We start from the raw sequence: 15,422 nt of genomic DNA, 5'->3' as shown, positions 1-15,422 counted from the left end.
CTGACCCTCCCTGCTGATGGGGAGAAGCTTAAAATCCTTGTGTAAAATACGCAGGTGGAGGGAGAAGCAGAGTTACATCTGTCTGTGCTTAATTATATTATGTAGGAATTGAAACTCCTTTTTTTTTATTCACATGCTGAGGCTTTCCCAGTGTGCACCAAGCAGAATTCCTGTTCTTTTCCCTTGTGACCCCGTGGCCCTCCAGGAACTGCCTGTGTAATCACATTTCAGGGCATCACTGGGTGCTGACATTAAAAATGGACATATGAAATTCCAGTTCCTGGTTTTTTGGCACTGCTCTGGCAGAAGGAAATTCCTGTGGCCATTTCGGTGAGTGGATTTTGGTCACCTTCCTATCCAAGAATCTTTTTGGATGCTCAGATGTCTTTTTGTTAGCACATGACTTGAGAGAGAGATCTTGATTCACAGATTTATTTAAAAAAATAAAATATATAAACTCTTTTAATTTCCATATAATTCATTTTTGCTTTATGGTGTAAAAAATAAAATATATAAACTCTTTTAATTTCCATATAATTCATTTTTGCTTTATGGTGTAGCCACATGGAGAGGGCAGCTGTCACTTCTTTCCCTTCCACCTTCTGATGCAGACATGGAAATTAATCTTAAAAGCTATTGAAATGCAGTTAATGAAAGGCTTTCTAAATAGACAAAACCCCTTTTCTGGCAGTCCATTAAAAAATAAGAGTTTCATGCATGGGCCTGGTGCACAATATAATTGCTAGAACTGACATTCCTTAATCTAATGTAAATAATGTGGCCTCGGAGAACCTTCTTTAACATCTTGAAGGCTTTTTTTTTTCCTTCAGAGTTTCAAGTGAAAAATCATTTGGATGCTACAGTCAGCAGAGCTCCACAGCAGAGCTCGTGTGTCTCCTTGTGACTCAGTTGTTGGTGTTTTGATTTCTTTCTGAGCTCAGTTTTCCCTGTCATCCTCAAGTACAAATAGTTTTTCATGAGAATGAGTGTGGAAAACTGGCTTTGGAAGTTTCAAACCACTCGAATTTCTTTAAAAACTAACTTAAAAATGGGTATGAATCACTCTTTTAATCTGCCAGGACCTAGAAACGAAGTAATTGAGCTGCATAGGAAATGGTGTGGTTAATTTTGTATAAATTGTACTAGAAATGGGGAATTCTGAAGTCTTATTACAGGCTGAAACATTTAACATAGAGACTACTGTGGAATAAGAGGGGGTTGTTTGGGTTAATATTTAAATACAGAGTATATTTAGAGAAGAAAATGAGCAAACACACACAAAAAAACCCAACAAATTAACTTGCACTGGATTTCAGATCTCCTTCTGGAAGGTGGGAGATTTTTTATTTGAGTGATTAATGACTTTGCCCTCAATTTTAAAATCATTTTCAAGAGGAATATTGTTAGGGCAGGGGGGTACCTTTTAAAAATTGAATCTTTTCTTTTTGGCTGTGTACTAGGGAATTTGGAATTCTCCCTGCATTCCCATGCACACTTGTGGAAATATTTTATCCTGAGTGCTCCAAACTGATTTAAATCTCTGTTTAATGAATTTAAATCTCTGTTCTGCTGCAGAAGTTCCCAGTAGCTGCTGTTAAATAGTGATGAGACCATCACACTGTCAGTGGGAGGGTCCCTGGGCTCAGCCACTCCTGTCTGGGGATGGGAAAGCAAAGAGAAGAGCAGTGGAAGTTTGGGATAAAATCCCTTTAGGATTGTATCAACCTTGGCTAAGCCATTTTTGGCATTCACAGGGCAATTCTTGGCTGCACTGGCCTGATTTGTTCTCCTAAATGCCACTGAACTTTCTGCATATTGGGTGTTAATACTGAGGGATTTTCATCCAAGTGACACGAAATCAAAGGCTTTGCACTGAGGGCATCAGTCACTGCTGCCAGAGGCATTTCACAAAGTGGTTAATGACACAGAAATACCAAATGTCTTTTGCTCAGCTCTTTGAAGAGGTGGCCATTATTTAGATACGGAATATATGGGATGAAAAAACGTTCATTCAGGATTAATGTTGGTGCCCCTGTAACTGGGGAGTGACACACAAATGCTTTGGCTCTTCAAGCTCACCAGTGTGGCAGGTTGGGCTCTCTTTTGGGGACCTCAAAGGACATGCAAAGTGACCTCTCACTGAGCAGAAAATATCAAAAAAAAAGATCAAAGATTCATAGAATCACCGCGGAATCCTGGAAGGGTTTGGGTTGGAAGGGACCCTAAAGCTCTCCCAGTTCCACCCCTCTGCCATGGACAGGGACACTTTCCACCATCCCAGGTTGCTCCAAGCCCTGTCCAACCTGGCCTTGGTCACTTCCAGGGACCCAGGGGCAGCCACAGCTTCTCTGGGCAACCTCAGGTCCTCCCCACCCTCAGAGGGAACAATTCCTTCCCAATATCCCACCCAAATCTCCACTTTTTAAGTTTGAACCATTCCCCCTTGTCCTGTCCCTCCATCCCTTGTCCCAAGTCCCTCTCCAGCTCTCCTGGAGCCCGTTTAGGCCCTGGAAGGGACTCTGAGCTCTCCCTGGATCTTTCTCTTCTCCAGGTGAGCACCCCCAGCTCTCCCAGCCTGGCTCCAGAGCAGAGGGGCTCCAGCCCTTGGAGCAGCTCCGTGGCCTCCTCTGGTCTCTCTCCAGCAGCTCCGTGTCCTCCTGCTGTTGGCCCCAGGGCTGGGGCAGCTCTGCAGGTGGGCAGAATCCCCTCTCAGCACCTGAGAGGGGCAGAATTCCCTCCTCCCCTGCTGCCCAAAGTGTGGGATCATCCCAGCACTTGGGGGATTTCTGGGATGTGAGTGCACCCACCTGGGGCATGTCCAGCTTTTTATATCCTCACCATCTCCCTGCACAGAGCAGCAGCTCTTAGGAGAAGACAATCAAAGATGCTTTAAAGTGAAAAGCTTTCATGTTCTCCCTCATTCCGTGTTTTGTCAGCTTGGTTGAAGAAATTCTGCCAGAAATCATCACTGTAAAAGTGTTGTGGATAAATAGATACATCAAGTTTAGCAGCCACTGCCTACAAACATTTAATGATGGAATTTGGCTCTGGATCCAGAAATATTTTTCATCCAGCAATGTCTTCCCAGATAGTCCCAACACTTTGTTTTCAGGGTGCCCCCTCCCCAAGGAATTTTTCTGCATTTCATCCCACAGGTCTGGTGAGGTGCCCTCTGAGGGGGTTCCTGCCCAGCTGCTTCTTGTCAGCCCCAAAGCTGGGCAAGTGCCACCCCTCAGAATTGCTTTTTTATCCCTGTCTTTCTTAACTTGGCTTGGCAAAGTTTCTGTAGTTTGGAGATCTGTCATCCTTTCAGGAGGAGAATTGATGCGAAGTGATTAAAGCCTAATGGTTTTCTTTCTTTTGCTGTGTGATACCAACTGGATTTTTAGATTTTTGTCGATTTGCAGGCTGTAAGACTGGAGGTTTTGGAGAGAGAAAAAACCCAAACAGTTTACTCTATTTATTTGTTTTAAAGGGAATCAAAGGAACTGAGAAATAGCTTTAAATACTTCTCCTTATTCCAATTCCGAGTGCTTATTTCTGGATAATAAGGCTGGACAAATTTTATAAAACCTAAACTTTGCAGGGTTTCTTCAGTGGTTTATTCTGATCCATGTGCTTCCTGGAGCCCCAGGTCCTGACCCAGTGAGGATCTCAATGCACAAACCTGTGCACCCAAAACAGAGCCAGTTTGCTCTGAACCCCATTCCAGTGGTGAATTTTCATTTAGCAGGTTTAGGAACAAGCCAAAACCCCTCCTCTCCTGCTTCCTTTTATTGAACTGGAGCTTTAATGTCTTCAACAAAATTATTTGGGTCCATGGTGACCCTGTTAGGGTTTTGTCCATTTTTTGTCTTTTTGTTTTCTGCCTTGAAGCACCTTGGTTTTTATGCCTGGCACAAACTCTGGATAAATAAAAGCTGTTCTTCTCTCCCATGTTTATTCCTCTGGAGGGTAAGATCAGTCATAGTCCTGCTTTACTGGGCTTAGAAGGGAATCAAGAGAAGGTTCCTCACTCTTCAGCTGGAAGGTCTCAGTGCTTCCAGCAGAGTGCTGAGCTCTGGGAATCACTTGTCTGGGAGCTGAGCACTGCCTGTGTGTTTGTACAGATGGAATCCTTGGGGGAAAAAAAAAATAAATAAAAGCAGGCAGCTCCCAAATTGTGTAATGTGTCTCCCTTAAGGAGCTCTGCCCCTCAAAGTCTGAACTTGCCCTTGCAGTGCATTATTTAACAGTGCTAAAGAGATTTTTCTGCCTTTTTCTCCTTTCTTCTTCTCTTCATGCTTCCCTTTCCCGAGGTTCTCCACTGAACTGTTGGCTCCTTCCCCTCCTGTGTGACAGCCCAAGCCAACTGCATAACCTCAGATTTATATCAGGTGTCACAATGTGCTGCTCTGGTCTCAGGAGAGGGATTATTTCAAATCTGCAACATAAAAACCTGAATATGGAGCAAGTGAGGGCCATTTATTTTCAATGCCTGCATGTCCAGCCCCGTGCAGCAGGCAGTGGGAATGTCCTCCTGGAAAAGGGGATGCACAGACCTGGATTCTGCCTTCCTCTTTGTGTTAAAGCCAATAATGCTCAGATCCAAACTGAATTTAGAGACTGGAAAAGGAGAAAGAGTTCTGGAGATCAAACCATAAATCCTTAAAGTTGGAAAAGGCCTCAAAGATCATCATTCCAGCACCATCCCCATGGTCAGGACCAATCCATGTCCTCAAGTGCCACATCCAGGTGGTTTTTGAACACTTACAGGGAACCAGGGGCAGCCACAGCTTCTCTGGGAAACCTCTGCCAGGGCCTCCTCACCCTCACAGGGAAGAATTCTATCCTAATATCTAACCTAAATATTTTTTATCTCAAAACCCTTCCCCTCTGCCTGTGTAAAAAGCCTCTCTCCTTCTTTTTTGACAAACTCCATTTCAAGTACTGAAAGTTTAGTTTTCCATCCTTTTGTGACAGAGGTTTGCTTAGGATCCCAAAATTTCAAATGCAAGCTTTAACATTTACCAGTTTGCCAATACTTAATCCTTTCATTGAATGATTCTCTTTATTTCCCTCCCCTCCCAGGCTCTCCCACGAATTATGGTTCAGTCAGCCAGTCTGGAGGCCAGTGCTGCAAGGATAAAACAGGTGAGCACATCCCAGGATGTCAGGATACAATTTTTGTATTCACCTGCCAGAGGTGGCCAAAGCTTCAGCTGCTTAAAAACCTGTTGCACTTGTGCTGCTGCCTCGCTGTGAGACAGTGAAATTCTGCTGGGTGTTTTAGGTCCTGGTAAAATCTCCTCTCCTATTCCTGGTTACACTTTGATATTTGAAGGCATTAGCAGATAATTAGCTGAAATGTAGCTGGTTTGCTGCTTTAAAGGGAAAACTTCTCGCCTTTGACAGTGTCTGTAAGCAGGATGTGGCAATTCTAAGTGTGGAGCTTAATTCCCCATTTTGCCATGATATCATGGAAAAACTCTTGCTAAGCTGGAGAGAAAATAGAGCCTGTGATCTCCCACTTCTCAGCAGAATTTCAGTCTCCTGAGCAGCACATCAGCTTCCTCCCACTGTGCTTTTATTGTCTTAGAAAACTGTGTTATCCAAAGGGAAAATCCAGAGAAAGAGCAAAGCTCCTGAATCCACATGGACACCACCCTTGCCATAGGAAAGTGAACAATATGTTTTTAATCTGCTGGAATATTTTTTTTTAACTTTTTTTTTTTTTTTATTGCATTTTACTTAGCAATAGCAAACGTTTGGTTCTGAAATTCTAGTAATCCAGTCAAATCCCTCTTTCTTCAAATGCTGCTTAAGTTTCCAGTGGAAAAGGCATTTTGGGAATAAGCTGAAAATCCTGTCGTTTGGGACACTCAGCCACTAGATGGGAGAAATCACAAAATTGTGAATAATAAACAAAAATGTTCACCTGAGACAGGATTTGTTCAAATCTGCCCTTCTCCAACCTCTTTCCCCTGCTCCCCTTCCTATTAGCACTCTCCCCCCTCCCTCCTTCCCAAAGAGATTTAGAGACATCCTAATCTTTTAGAGTACATGTGCTGGCAAAAGATATTGATCTATCAGATTTAGTAAACTTTACAGCCAAGAAATACATCACTGAAATGGGCTGTTAATCTCACGAGGTGCAGTTAATTTCATCCTCTGGAAGTGCGAGGTGCTGGTGGCTCTGAGGTGGGAATGGCATTTGGAAATGGGGACAGAAATGACAGTTTAGGTGCAGGGGGATGATTTATCCTCCCAGAGAGTTAAGCCAAATAACTGTGAGAGACTTATGGATCACGGCTGGTTCCCCTTCCATATAAATCCTGCTGTTCAAACAGCAAGTGACCACTCCTGTAATATAAATAATTCTTCAGTAAATATTGGGGAGCGTATTTCTCGGGGTTGACACTTCCCTTGCTGATGGAAGGAGTGAGCTGACAATCCTCCCACGCTGGCAGGGCTGACTCGGGATCAGCTTCCATCTTCTGGAGATGGCAGCTACACAGGGATTTAGATTAGCTCAAAGCCTTGGTGCTTGCCAGAGGTCTGGAATCTGTGCTTTTAGCCCAGATATTTTGGATAACACAGCCCTATGTTCACTCTCCCCCTGTGTTTCAGATGAACCAAGAGGAAGCAGCAAAGCAGCCACTGGAAAATGTGGTGCAGACGCCCGAGGCGGACAAGAGTCTGGAGAAGACACCCAAAGTGCCTTTGCAGCAGCCCACAGGGGACACCCAGGCCCAGGACTGCCAGGAGGGACCTCCAAGCCCCCTGAGTGAAGCCTCCAGTGGGTATTTTTCCCACAGTGTCTCCACAGCCACCCTCTCCGAGGCCCTGGCAGCGGGAAGCGATGCTGTGGCTCAGCCAGGAGGTCCAACACCTGCAGGGAGTGACTCCCCTGCTCCTGCAGTGGCTCAGGTCCCTTCTGACGTGCAGGACAGAGCTTCTGAGAGCTCTCTGGCCACAAAGAGGGAGAATCCCCCGACCTTCAGCCTTCCAAGTGCTCCTCCCAGGCCGAGGGACAGCCCCGAAGTGAATGGAAAGTCTTGCACTTCTCCTTGTCCCAGCGAGCAGGGAAACGATGCCTCTGCAGCCACTGATGCAAAACCTTTTCTCTCTACCTCCACTCCAAAGGAGTCAATATCCAAACAATCAGTGGAGTCAGCAGGACAAGCCAGGAAAAAGGAAACTTCCACTGGGGCTTCAGAACTGGGGTTTCCCAAAGCTCATCCCGACCATCCCAGTGCTGCAGCCTCCCCCTTCAAAATCCAGAAGGTGAAAACATCAGAGCTGAGATCCTTTACCAGCATGCTGGGATCAGATCCCACGAGTTCCCTGGGCACAGAAGAGCAGCAGGAAGGAGAAAAGACCACGTCCAGTGCCCGTGGACTGAACCACAACGGGTCGGGAACACCAGAGGAAAAACTGGAGGTGATTTCTGACTCTGAAGATGCCAACGAAATTCCCGAGTGGCTGAAAGAGGGAGAATATGTCACAGTTGGCACCAATAAGATGGGCACTGTTAGGTACATCGGGCCCACAGACTTCCAGGAAGGAACGTGGGTTGGTGTGGAGCTGGATTTGCCTTCAGGTAAAACATCCCCAAGATCAGGTGGGAAGCAGCCAGCGTGTCCCAGCTGGCAGAGCTCATCTTAAAGCTGCTTTTTTGGGGGTTTATTACCCACTGGGGGGTTTATTGCCCATTGCAGGAGGCATTTTGAAAAGGGAAATGTAAAAGGTCTTCCCTGCTGTCATCTTTTTCCAAACCTGCTCTCACTCCCAACCCCTTCCAGATCCCAACCCAAACCATTCTGTGATCCCTGGCTGTCCCTTTTCAGTCATTTCTTTGGCTTCTTACACTGGAAGTAGGAATCAGGATTCCTTTTCCATGCAGTTTGGTAGGCAGTAGCTGCAGGAGACAGGCATTGTGTCCACAGGATTCTCTTCTGGGCTTCTGCTGTGAGGATAAGGGTGTTCAAAGCACAACAGGAGTTGTGGGATTTAGCTCAAAGGGACATTTGGGCTAAATGAGTTGCAAAGTCTCTTAATAGGTATTAAGAGGTAATAGGATTTTATTTTAAAGTAAGCTTTAAAATTGCAAAAGACTATTTCTGTGTGGGTGTGTATATATATAGTATAATTTTTTTTAACATGTATATATACACACATACACACCCCTATATATGTGAGAAGCAGTAGGAAATAATCATCCACTGACCACCAGGTCATATAAATAATTTCAGGTTTCTTTCACCATCTCATTTGTCATCCCTGCCTGACTCTGACCTGTACAGCTGTGGAACTCCCAGAATTTAGGGGTTCCAGGATTTTTTTGGAACCCAGGGTGCAGTTCCTGGGGAGGCTGCTGCCGTTGCTGTGCTGTTGGTGGGGGAATGAATGGGGTGTCTCCAGCACAAGAGAGGAACATGATGGCTGGGATTGATCCCTGCTGGAGTCTAGGCTTCCAAACCCCTTTCCTCTCCAGGAGCAGGCAGGATTGGGGGAAGTCAGGGAGTGCCAGTGGACAATCTGGGAGAGGTGCAGTGATAGTGAGAGAATTTGGGTTACCCAGGGCATGAAAAACTCCTTATTCCAATCCTTTCAGCCAGGTGCAGCATTCCCAGGCTGGGTGGTGAATCAGCACATCCCAGGAGCCCACGCTCCTCCCTGCTGCACGTTTGGGGTTGGAGCAGTTTATCCAGCAGAACTCTGTCCAGGATCCAGATCTGTGCCGAAATCTCCCTGTGCCCCCTCCATGTCCTCATCAGAGCTGAACTGGCCAGTGACTTCCCAGCTGCTGTCAGAAAACTCTCTGGGGTTTTCTACCCTGGAAACCAAACTGGAGCTCTTGAATCCTTTTGCAAGCTGTAGTGGTTCCCCAGTCCTGGATTTGTGCCTCATTAAAAAAAAAAAAAAAGTATGTATATATTTACAGATTCATTTCAAATTTAGAGGGTCACCTTCCCTCTGTCAGGCTGCTCCAGTGTTGATTCTGTAACATCCCAGTAAGCAGCAGCTTCCATGGAAAAGTCAGGAGATTTTTGGCCTGATGAGGACTCAGCTGCTGATGTTGCTGGAATTTTTTTTCCACCCCCTTCTGTTTCCACAAGGAATAAGACCCTGGTTTGTTGGAGCATATCTGGCTTCTGGCACACCTGGAGCTTCACTTGGGGAAGGTGGTCACAGAGTGGTGTCTTTGTCATACTGCAAACAGGGATAGAACTGCAGGGCCATGGAAATCCAAGTCCTGGCCACGCGAGGGTACACTGGGACCCAACGTGCTGATGGTGGGAGGGAGAAGGAAACACCCCAAAAGCCAAAGGCATGACTTTATGTCATTTAAAGAGCTGTTGGATCTTTCCACCTTCCCTGGGAGCAGTTCAATCCCTGAACAGTTTTCCTGAGAATTTTAAATGATCTAAAATGAGAAACAGGAAGATCTCAATAGCACCAGCATAGAGAAATTATCCTTCCTGTTCTGTGGAGGGTTTACGACACGACAGGAGTGACAATCCTCAACTTCAAACATCAGCTCAGAAAGCCAAAAGCTCTTGCAAATGTCCATTTTTCCTTCCTTCCTGGTACTTTGGCAATGGAAGCAATTATTTACTACTTTTGCAGAAATTATAGAGCAAGTGGGAAGGAAGGACAAGGTGGAGTGTCCCATTCAGAGTCACTGTCCATGCAGTGGCCTTGCTGGGGTTCAGCAGGGAAAATTTTCTCCCTCTCAGCACTTTCTCCTTGCCTCCTTCTCTGGGTGCAGTAGCACCAATTTGCACAGAATAAAACCCATTTTGTAAGAAAAAATCCTTACCTGTGAGGGTGGCACAGGTTGCCCTCAGAGAAGCTGTGGCTGCCACATCCCTGGAAGTGTCCAAGGCCAGGCTGGACAGGTCTTGGAGCAACCTGGGACAGTGGAAGGTGCCGGGGTTGGAATGGGGTGGGATTTAACGTCCCTCCCGTCCCAAACCAGTCTGTGACTCCCCGGTTCTCTTGTCGCAGGCAAGAACGACGGCTCCATCGGGGGGAAGCAGTATTTCAGGTGTAACCCAGGCTATGGATTGCTGGTGAAGCCGGGCAGGGTCAGGAGGGCCACGGGCCCGGCGCGGCGCCGCAGCACCGGCCTGAGGCTGCAGGGAGCGGCCGGCGCGGAGAACAGGAGGAGCGGGAACTTCTCCGGGTCAGCCTCCAACCTGGCCTCCCTCACAGCCCTGGCCAAGTCGGAAGGAGGATCCACACTGAGACTGGAGAAGAGCCAGAAAAACGCGGAGAACAGGAAATCCTGGGCAAACTGAGAGATCCCGGCCCAGCAAACGCCTTGGGACGTGGCCGGGGGAGCCGGTGGCTTCGGGAAGCAAAACCAACCGTCCCAACTTCCAGTTGGTGGCAAACACTAATGAAGGGTTTGTTCTCTCTGCTCTGGGTGATTGACATGATAATTCTTTGCCTCGTCGTGGTGCTGGATCCTTCGTTTCCTGTCCCAAGTCCTGACGCCTCCGGGGGCAACCGACGGCAGCCGGGGCCGGCGTGCGGCACTGGGTGGGTGTAATGAGCTCCTTCTCTTCCTCCTTTCAGAGGAAAATTGGTCAAACCACAGATTCCCAACAGCCACAAAATCCTCCCCAGGCACCAGTGGAAGTGCAGGGCAGTTCCTGAAGAACCTCCCCACAGTAACAGCTCTGTTGTAATTCCATAAGAGCTGTGTCAGTATCGTGTAATCCACCATGAAAGGGCAATGTCGGAATGATTCCAGACGGGCAGAAAAGTGAAAGTAGAACTTTGTTTGGAGATAAAGAACCCCTAAAGTCCCTTTATTTAAAGAAGCAGCAGCCCTCGGGTTATGTGGCTGGGACCAGTGCCTGTTTGGATCACTGCCCCGTTATCCCACTCTCCTGTGGAAAGCAGTGGAATTCCCGCTGGTTTGTTGGGAATGGGAGAAAGCCCATGGCCAGCTCTGTCCTATTTTTGATTTTTGATCCATTTAATGTTTGCTGTCACCATGACAGGATCCCCTCTCTCACTTGCCCCAGAGTGGCAGGACCTTCTCCTTGATTCCTCCCTCTGGGCCAAGAGGATTTTTGTAGAGGTGTCAGCACTGAAGTGCTTCCCTGTTCCCACCCAGCCTTTGGAGACACTCAGAATTTTGCCAAGCAGGGTGTCTCTGTCCTCGTAACAGGATCAATCCAGTCTATTTATTTTTATTTATTCTTTTAAAACGTGAAATATTTGCGCTTTACAATCATCCCTTGCCCGGCGCTGCACAGAGGAGCTCTCCCAGCACCATCCCGAGCGCCGATCCAAAGAGGAGGTGCCTCTGTCGTCCCCAGAACCAGCCTCTCTCTTGGAAAGGGGGAGGTTTGGGCTGGCTTTTATAAAACTTGATTTTATTTGTGGCTGGTTTTTAGCTGCCTGTGGCACAGGGGACGTGTCCCTGTCCACACAGATGTGTCCCTGTGTCCGTGCACAGATCGGCCGACACTTGTTTTCCTATCAAATCCTGGAAAGCCACAGATTTTTCTATCCTGAGCTGTTTATATCTTATTTAGTCATCACAGGGGGATTGGACAGCCTGAGCAATAGATGTTTTAGCTACATGGGGACTATTTAGGATGCTAAATTAATGATTAAACTTTAATATCTCTCCAGTCGCTGCCCGTGGGTATCCAAGTGCCTTAAACATCTGGTTCCGAGGTCCAAGGGAAAGCTCCATTGGTATCAAAGGAGATAGGGATGCTAAGTGAAGGAGATAATTATGCTGATTTACTGTAATTAATATCATTTATGCAGAAGGAATAAAATTAAAATAGAAACTAATCTGTAGCAGAAATAAGCGGGCTGGGTTCCGATGCAGCCTGCGTAGAACTGCCAGGGGTTGTGTATCCTTCCAGCTTGGTGTAAGTAGTTTCAGTGTTTCCTAAATTTTCCTCAAGAAATCTTAATATAAAATGTACAGAGCAGCTTTTTAAAGATATTTTTAGTGTACAGTTTTCCCTCTTTTTCCCTTTGCACGAAGCTCCTGTCCATCCAAGCCACGATGGGGGAGGAATTTGGTAGTAAAGAATTCTGATGCTGAAATCTTGGGTTTTAAAATTAAAACTGGTTTTATGAACACAACCCATACAGTGAAACTCTTCGTTTTGGGGTCTGAGGAGTCTTGCCAATGAAAGACCACCTACTAATTACTTTTGATGCCTCTTACACTTAAAATTAGCCTTGTTGGTTCTCTGAACTCCACCCTGACCGTGTTTTTAATTGCACTTTGTTCTGATGTGCTGCCAGAAGAAGCTGATGTGAAGCAGCCCCTCCCCAGAGTTGTGTGTTTTTAGTCTCAGCATTTCAGATACTTGGATTTAGGGATGTATTTAAAACTCCTCCGTGTTTGCTCGGTGGCCCCTTTGGGGGAGATGCGAAGGGAGGAACCTCCAAGTCCTTTTGAAGCCTCTTTTCTTGTGCTGCTGCCTGGGAGTCCAGGATTTCCCCAGGGCCCATGGAAAGGTGTCCGGGCTGCAGGAGAGAAGGGGAGGAGCAGAAGGAGCTGGGTGGGTGGTTCCCTGTTTCTGCTGCTGGTTATAAACTCCTCTGGCCTGTTGGGGCTCCAGCCCTGGCCATGGTTTGGTGTTTGCCCACCTGGGACACATGGCCGAAGGCTGATCTGACTGCTCCGGGCAGGATTCCCTCTCCTCCTGCCCTCAGCTGTATTGCAGAACCACGGAGAGGGGTGTGAAGGGTGCTTTGAGCAGCCCACAGCTGCTGGGATAAGTATGGGATGTCCCTCCTCTGGGATAACTGGTCCTGGAAGGAAATCTGTTCAGTAAGGCTGGGGTGATTCCAGGAAGAGCACGAGGAGCCCGCGGTGCCGTCGTGGAGGGAGGACCTTGCTCAGAGCTCTCTTGGTTTTCACCATTTCCTCTGACTTCGGAAACAAAACCTCTCCTCAAACTGTACCCCAAAATCACCCTGATGCAGCACAAGCTCCAGAAAGCCAAAAACATCCAATTTGGCCATGAGGGTGTTCCTGTAGGATTCCCTGACTCTCTCCTGCTCCCTCACAGCTTTCCTGGGCACATGAGGTGTTTTCTAAAGGCTTTTTTCAAAGTTTTGGCACAGTGAGTGCACGTTCCTCTACTCAAAGCCACCTGTTACTTTGCCCCAGCTAAGCAAACCAGAAAAGAGCTAACCAGAAAAGAGGTAAAAGTCATCATGGAGGTCATAATACCTATTTTTTACTGATAATATTAGAAAAGCTCTAGTCTCAGCCTAAAGGAGGAGGTGCTCTTAACTGGAACCGCCCAGCACTGAGGCTGGTCTGTGAATAGCTATGCAGATTTTTCCAAGATTTTCATGCACTTTATACAGGGAGGAAGAATATTTAATGCAGGAGAGTGTCATTTGTATCGAGTGTCTCATCTCCTCTGGTGTCTCTCGGGGGTTCAGTCCTGCTGGGTGTGTCCCTGATTTGGGGGTGGGTCTCAGATGCTTGGAAAATGGTGCTGGTGGCTTGGAAAGGCTCCATCCCCCGCTGCGTTTGCAAGGCTGAGGATCCCTCCTCCCCATGGGGTGTCTGTGGCACCAAGCCAGCCAAGAGGAGGCGGCTCGGAGGGACTTTTTGGGGTTTTCTCAAGCCAAGCCACGCCTTTTTCCTCTGTTAAGTTCAGCTCTTGAGTTGTTTTGATCTCCATGTCCAAAATCAAGCCTGTTCACCCCGAGGTTTTGGCCCTTTGCTGTTCCATGATGTTGTTGAGTTGAGGAAGACGATCAGAAGCAAATTCTGTGGGGTGACACCGCCCAGGTCCTTGAACAGAGGGGTTTTTCCGTGGTTGGGGTGGAATGTTCGACACCCCTGTGCTCTCCTACAAAGGCAGAACCCCCCTCATTCCTCCCCACAGTGGTGGAACCCCACCTGAGCAGGGCCTGGGGCTTGTCCAGCCCTGTCCATGGTGATGTTCCCGTTGTCCCACCGCCAGTTCCTCGGTTCTTTGCACAACATTTCGTTTTCCCAGTGCCTTATCCCGGGGCCAGTGGCTGGCGGTGAGGGCTGGGCGGCCTCGGGGTGCCTGGATTTTAGGGAATGAGGCGGTGAGGAACGGTGTGGGCTGGTCACACTTAACACCTCGAGTGGGGTCACGATCAAGTGTCTTGTTCCTCCATCTCCCGTCTCCATCTTTGGTTTCTGCCCTCTCCACCGTTCCCAAACCGCGATCCCATTGGGTTCCCTGGGAGCCGGTCCCAGCTCGTGTGGCCCTGCCAGGGTCAGACTCTGCAGGGGCTCCGTGTACTTTAAATGAGCTGAAATCCAAAGAGACTTTGTAATGAGCTGTAAAGTTTTTAATTATTTCTGTACCATACTAAATGACTGTAATATTGTATCATACGTGCGATGCCGCCTGCAGGACCTGAATAAACGTCTTCTTTAGAGCTGGGATGTCTGTGCTTTGTTGTCCCAGTTAGTGGCACCAAAATGTTCAGAATGGGAATAGTTTAGGTTGGAAAAGCTTCCAGAATTGATTCCAGTGGTTCCCCAGCACTGCCAAGGCCACCACTGACCCATGTCCCCAAGTACCACATCCACATGGCTTTTTAATCCCTCTGGGGATGGTGATTTCAGAATTCCCTGGGCAGCTGTGGCAGTGCCTGACCACCCTTTTGAGGAAGATTTTTATCCCTAATATCCACAGTGGGATGAGGATCCCAAGGACTTTTCTGCTGTGCTCCAGGTTGGTCTGTAGGGAGGTCGGTGCCTCAGGAAACTGCCACAGCCAACCCTGCCAAGGCCTCAGTGTGATGAGAACCCCATCAACATTTCATGATGTCCTTGAAACCCCCTGCCTGGGCCACATCATTTCCTTTCTCTTTGGCACCATTTCTCTCCCAAATGCAGCTTCATGTTGGAAACAACAGGCAGGGTTTGACTGGGATTATTTTGTGTAGTTTTTCAGTTATCTTGGCTTTTTTCTAAAGCAACAAACACTGCGTTGATTCCCCCCCCCCATCCCCACTGAAACTCAGCGAGCAAAGGATATTTTTATCAGCACTGTCTTGCAATCAGCACACGAAAACAGCTTTTTTTTTCTTTAAAGCCACTTCCCTTTTATGTTTTACCTTCTGAAAGAAAAAAAACCCTCTTTGGCTGAAACACAGGAGCTGTTTGAAGCGGCATCACTTTGTTCAAACCTCGCTCTTCCCGGAAGGTGGCTGTGGCACCTTCCCCGCGCTGCCGCGTTCTGTTCTGCAGCCAAAGCTGCCTTGAAAAGGCTCCGATCAAAAAGAGCAGGAAAACAATTTTTAAAAACCTCCAAAACTAACAAAGAACACCTTTTTCCCCGTTTTCCTTCAAATTAACGCCACTTCCATCAGGCTCGCTTGGCTTCAAACACTTTGCCATGGGAGGCAGCAGCCCCTGGGCTTCACCCTGAGTGGAGAGAGGAGCTGCC

The 15,422-nt window shown here is 47.4% G+C and overlaps 1 protein-coding gene across 7 annotated transcripts in view; it reads left to right on the top strand.

Annotated features, from left to right (window-relative positions):
• Positions 1-14,406, top strand: part of KIF13B (kinesin family member 13B) — a 120,144-nt gene extending 105,738 nt beyond the window's left edge. For all 7 annotated transcript variants that reach the window (XM_068183164.1, XM_068183165.1, XM_068183163.1 and 4 more), the window contains 3 exons: positions 5,071-5,133; positions 6,610-7,582; positions 9,994-14,406. In XM_068183164.1, the coding sequence (XP_068039265.1) occupies positions 5,071-5,133; positions 6,610-7,582; positions 9,994-10,286 (1,329 nt within the window). In that variant the 3' untranslated portion in view covers positions 10,287-14,406. The remainder of the gene's footprint in view (positions 1-5,070; positions 5,134-6,609; positions 7,583-9,993) is intronic.
• Positions 14,407-15,422: the final 1,016 nt, after the last annotated feature.

The sequence above is a fragment of the Anomalospiza imberbis genome, chromosome 3, assembly GCF_031753505.1.
Source record: "Anomalospiza imberbis isolate Cuckoo-Finch-1a 21T00152 chromosome 3, ASM3175350v1, whole genome shotgun sequence".
In the NCBI taxonomy this organism is placed as follows: domain Eukaryota; kingdom Metazoa; phylum Chordata; class Aves; order Passeriformes; family Viduidae; genus Anomalospiza; species Anomalospiza imberbis.
Note: the sequence above shows the minus strand (reverse complement) of the source record. Positions and strands in the feature narration are given on the sequence as shown.